The sequence below is a fragment of the Triticum urartu genome, chromosome 5A (assembly GCF_056163025.1).
Source record: "Triticum urartu cultivar PI428250 chromosome 5A, HENAU_Tu73, whole genome shotgun sequence".
NCBI classification, from domain to species: Eukaryota; Viridiplantae; Streptophyta; class Magnoliopsida; order Poales; family Poaceae; genus Triticum; species Triticum urartu.
In genome coordinates, this window is record NC_141877.1 from 313,836,458 (window position 1) to 313,841,902 (window position 5,445).

Genomic DNA, 5,445 nt, shown 5'->3' on the forward strand with positions numbered 1-5,445 from the left:
TATCTTGTAACAATACTGGATTAATTTATTTCACAATAAACCCCGTAATTTACAGCTTTTGTGCTACACCAAGAATTCTGAAATTTGTCCGTTCTTATCGGTTGGGAGTTCACGACGCAGCAAGCAAGCTAGATCCCTGCCTATCTGCCACAACGGGCGATCTCCTCGATCTACAGCAAATTCAAATGGAACAACGATGATCTCTTCGATCCAAGCTCTCTGGTTCTTCACATGTGCAGCTGCTGGCTGAGGAACGGATGGATCAGCATGCCGCTGTACTGATCCGCCGGGAGCTGCAGCTGGCTGCAGTACAAGCTGCCGCTGGACCTCTTCCTCTTCATGCCGTTGTACCTATCGCCATTCATGCCGTAGTCATCTACACGGGCCTCGGGTATCTGAGGCACGTCGATGGTGTCGATGTTCACGTAGCCGTTGTTATTGTTATTATAGTGTAGCGTTTGTTGCCATGGAGGCTGCGAGTAGATGAGCGGGTTTTCCGGCGGCAGCTGGTAGTCTGCTCCGGCGTCCGACGACGAGGCGCCGGCGCCGGCGCCGTCGAGGAGGAGGTGCGAGAGCGCGGCGTAGTCGACGGTGTTGAGCAGGTCGGTGAGGGAGCACGACTTGGCGATCGCCATGGGGCGGAACTGCTGCAGCTGCAGCTGGTCGTCGCCGTCGCCGTCGAAGGCCTCCGACTTGGGCGACGACACGGTGTGGTTGTTGTGCGAGTCCTCCACGGTGGTGGAGCTCTCCTGCTCGTGCTCCTGTTCCTGGTCAGAGGAGGAGAAGTTGTGCAAGTTGTTGCACTTCTTGTGGATCCTACACAGCACCCAGTCATCCAGCTGCACGAACAAATAAATAAAAATCCCGGATTAATTCGCTGATTAAACAAACATTTCAAATGCAAACAGTTAAGTCGAGTAAGTTGTAGTAGCTTATGGTACAAGCAACTGCTCTTACCAAAGTGAAGAAAATACAGTAGATAATAAATAAATAAATAAGCGAAGAAGAAAAAAAAATGCTCACCCTCATGGAGGATCCTCTGCGCTTGGTGGTCCGGTTGTCGGCGGCGGTGAGGCGGTACTCGTGCATGATCCAGTCGGTCTTGACGCCCTTGGGCGGCTTGCCCCGGTAGAAGACGAGCGCCTTCTTAACGCCGATGCTCTCGTTGGCCGGCGTGGACAGGATGGCCTTGTCGGTGCCGGTGGCCTTCCAGTACCCGGACCCGGCGGCGCGGTTGGGGCGCGCGCCGTTGGGGTACTTGCGATCCCGGGGGCTGAAGAAGTACCACTCATTCTCCCCGAACAAGGCCTTGCCTGCAAAGTTCAAACAAGAAAATTAATACTCCAGTAATTAGAGCAGAGCTGGAGTTGATTAATCGATGGATGCTGCTGATTAGTTAGTCATGTATGTACCGGGGAGGTCCCATGGGTTGCACTTGTAGATGTTGACCTCGGCGATGATGGGCACGGGGCTGGGCATGGACGCGGCCTGCCTGCCGAGGTAGTGGACGATGAGCTCCTCGTCGGTGGGGTGGAACCGGAAGCCGGGAGGGAGGGCGGGCATGGCGGCACTGCTGCTGCCCATTGGCATGGCGACGGCGAGCAGGTGGGAACGGAATCAATATGAGTTGGTGTGGATGATGTGATAGTGAGCTAGGTGGCTAGCTGGAAGGCGGGAGGAGGAGGTGGAGAAGATGGCTACTGCTGCATATGAAATGCTGTGTGGTGTGGTGTTGATGGGAGGGAGGCTTGAAATTTTTCAGATGCAGGGAGTGGGGTGCCGATTTATAGCTGCCATGCCTTGTCCGCTTGCGAGTCAGCAGCGGGGTGGTGGGTGGATCAGGATCGCGAGGGGCAGAATCGGCAACTAATTACTTAGTTTATTTACGTCAACACGTACATATCTTTTCAAATACCAAGGCTAATGAACTTCTTGCATCAGTGGAGTGTAGTTATATTCTGCCTCACAAGGGCAAAACTAAGGTGGTGTTTGGTTCTCTAGTCCTAGAACTTTTCCTAGTCTCAACTAAAAAGTCCCTAGTCCCTAAAAGTCTCTTCCTATTTTTTCTCATAAACTAAAAAGTTTCTAGTCCCTTTCTAGAGGTTATTAAATGACCATGTTGCCTCTAATATACAGAAAAATAACAATCAAACAACACCATGAGGTGGCGGGCCAATAGGTGCATAGAGGGGCATTGTTGGAAAAGTCCCAAAAAGACTCTCTTTGAGGGTCTTCTTCATTTAGTCCCAAATGCCTAGTTTACTTCGTAAAAAGTCTCTCCCGTTTAATAAAAAAGTCTCTAAAAAAGATTTTTTTAGGCTCTAAAAAAAAGTCCTTAAAAACAAACACCTCTAAGACTACTGCTAGACAAGCCTAGATTCACACCAAAATTAATGCGTGGAGCGCAAAACACAGGCGGACACGTGCGAGCGCGATCAAGTGCACAAGTTTCTCGCCGCGGTGAAGGTGAGACGGGCAAATGGCTAATCTGCCCCTGTGTGCGTACGGGTGAGCTAATCATCGGCGTGGCTCCACGTCGTGTGTGCAGGGGGGACGAACGAGTCGTGGATAACCAACGCAAAAGAACAGACTTTTTTTTTCTGTCTTCTCTTCTTTTCTTTTGGTTAGCAGTAGTAGCAAGCAGGAATGGTGAGGACGACACCGGCTGCGACACCTGTCCGCCTTGTGGTTGCCGCCAATGATATGCGCCCTTTGGCATCTTGCGGGCTCGTGGCCAGCTCGTGCCTGCCTCTGTCTCTCTGCCCGCCCGCTGCCTCCTTCCTTCGTTCGCTCATTGTTTGATTTTTTTTAATAATATTGTTTGGCGTTGATTTATGGCCGGGTCCATCTCGTGGATTTCATGTGCCACCGACCGGACCATAGCTATAGCATGGCATCCTGGCTCGTGGGGGCGTGCATATGGAGAACTTCAGATAAGGGAGAATGCGGTGCTGGCCGTACGGGGTCCGCGTACACGAGCCAATAATTAATACTCTATGTATATCTCACATTAAAATGCATCTAGATACATCCGTTTCAACGATATTGAAATCGATTGAAGGTAATACCATAGCTGATGTAAGACTTCATCTCATACTACCGCATGACAAACACATGCCATTCCTTACAAACACGTGCCATTCCTTACCGTCTTGCACATATGTGAATGAAAACAATTTAAGTATCGGCCTAATTATGCAAGGGTCATCGCTTCAGAACAACAGAAAACTCTAGTGCATCACTTCCAACAATTACGAGGTGACTCCCACCATCACCCCTCCCCCTCCCTCGGGTTTTCTCGCTGGCGACACCTGGCCTCCGCAATCCCTCCTCCTCTAACACTCTCTCATCTCTTGTCCTTCCTTTGGGCTGAAGTCACATGGCGGCCAATGACCATTGGGGCAATTGTGCGACCGAAGCCTGATGGGATGGCCACCACATGTGCATGTGGTTCTAGGGTCACAAACTGACATGGCATCTCACCTCTTCGAATGATGTCTGGCTCGGGATGGATCTGCAAATCTGGGTGCATGGTCAACTTTCCTAGCTGACGGGCCACCTCCTCGTCTGGGTGCTTCCCTTCAGTTGAGGGTGTGAGTCGTGCCACTTGGGTGCGGGGGTCACAACTCAAGTGTTGCCTCATGGTCATGGTTGCAAGGGCGACGTGATGACTAGCGAGTGGCAAGCAATGGAGGTGGTACGACGGTTATATTGCGTCCGACCGCACTTGGTTCTAGAGGTTAGGACCTTCCTACCAAGGTGAAAAGCTACCCAACAACACACATGTGTGTCGTTTCCTTCTTGACAGCAATGCCACAACTCTTTTCTTGACATCCTCGATGGTCCAGGTGAAAACTCTTGATCCTTTTGAATTCGGCGGTGGCAGGACAGTGCGGTCGTGACGGTTTCCTTCCTGAAGGCATCATCTTAAGAGTCCATAGTTTGTCGCTCCTTCGTCGCCAATGTGGTGGTGATGGTGCTCGCTCAAAACATAGTCAGTGTGGCTCGTCTCAGAAGTGCAACATTGTTGTCACGTTAGCTTCAGTTCTAGGGTGAGCCCTGGCCCATCGTGAACAACATGTCTTGCATAATGAGGGATGGGGTTCCCTGTGACAACAAAGTTTGAAGGTTGACCTGCATGTGGCCATCCTCTCGACCACAAGGAACTAAATCACGCGTTAACTCTCTGTGTTATACCAATTAACTTATGACAATTGTATCTCAAAGTATAACAAAAAGTTTGGGTCAATTTAATATGATAGTTCTTCTAACGTCATATTCTCAAAGTTGTTTAGGACTATCGTTACTCTTAATGATATCCTAAGATCCGAAAAATATGATCACCAACAACACTTGAGCTAGTCTTAGAGGCGAGACTAGGAATCATATTTTACCGTTTATCATTCCGCACGTGCATATGAGTTTTCTACTAAATCGCACATTCCAGGATCATAGCAGTTATAGCATAGAATATAAACTCTTAATTATGGAAATATAATAATACAACATTATTGCCTCTAGGGCATATTTCCAACAGACTCCCACTTGCACTAGAGTCAATAATCTAGTTACATAGTTTCTTTAGCACATATGGCTATCCGGTGTTGCTCATGCTTTGCTCGTGGTAGAGGCTTCGTCATTGAGTCTGACACTTGAAATCCGTGTGAATCTTGAGTACTTTCACAAGCCCCTTATCGACATACTATCGGATAATATGATACTTGCGTTCGATATGTCTGGTCTTCATGTGGGATCTCGGTTCCTTTGCTTGAGCAACAGTGCCACTATTATCTATACCCCTATATAGTGTGCGAATAACTTTGAAAGATGGTCGTTGGATGAAGCCAATCCGACGGTGCAGAGATGGCAAATCCAAGCACTACTAGCCGTTGGATATCATCTACATTCCACCAGTTTTTGCCACATGTACAATCTAGAAGACTCCATGGTTGAACTTAAGCATAATGCACAAACCTCAAACCACAAGCACTTCTCCTTTGTTCTAGAATCTTTCGTATCATAATTGCCTAAATTTTTTTCCACATGAATCGCCATTATTTGTTTTTTACTTTATGCTTTACAATGCACAATTCCATGAATCTTAAAATAGATTAGCTTTTTTATAAAAACTAAATGATTTTGAATGAGATGAACTATAAGAATTAAACGAACATCTACATCATGCATATATGACCCAAAGATTACATACTATAATGTGGTATTTATTCATAATTTGGTTGCCAAATCTCATGCGTGCAATGCATGTGTACCTTACTAGTAACAATAGAGCGCCTTTGGGTTCATCGCACTTGGGACCACACCAACTTTTTCAGGAAACTTGTTGATCGAGATCGTCTCCTTCGAAGCTTCTGAAGCCGCGGTATATTCTACTTCCGTTGTAGAATCTGCAACAGTGTTCTACTTAAAATTCTTTCAATCCACTGC

The 5,445-nt window shown here is 47.8% G+C and overlaps 1 protein-coding gene across 1 annotated transcript; it reads right to left on the reverse strand.

Moving 5' to 3' along the window:
- LOC125508756 (NAC domain-containing protein 2) lies at positions 1 to 1,766 on the reverse strand. Its single transcript, XM_048673543.2, has 3 exons — positions 1,413 to 1,766; positions 1,024 to 1,313; positions 1 to 839 (listed from the first exon to the last, which is right to left on the reverse strand). The coding sequence occupies exons 1-3, from the start codon at positions 1,588 to 1,590 to the stop codon at positions 228 to 230; spliced, it is 1,080 nt and encodes a 359-aa protein (XP_048529500.1). The 5' UTR covers positions 1,591 to 1,766; the 3' UTR covers positions 1 to 227.
- Between the last annotated feature and the right edge of the window lie 3,679 nt (positions 1,767 to 5,445).

What these genes read in the sequence shown, in the direction of transcription:
- LOC125508756 (XM_048673543.2), bottom strand. Translation starts at nt 1,590, where the DNA reads ATGCCAATGGGCAGCAGCAGTGCCGCCATGCCCGCCCTCCCTCCCGGC. An exon ending in CAACCCATGGGACCTCCCCG is followed by an intron (nt 1,314 to 1,412) that starts GTACATACATGA and finishes TGAACTTTGCAG; the next exon opens with GCAAGGCCTTGTTCGGGGAG. An exon ending in GCAGAGGATCCTCCATGAGG is followed by an intron (nt 840 to 1,023) that starts GTGAGCATTTTT and finishes TTGTTCGTGCAG; the next exon opens with CTGGATGACTGGGTGCTGTG.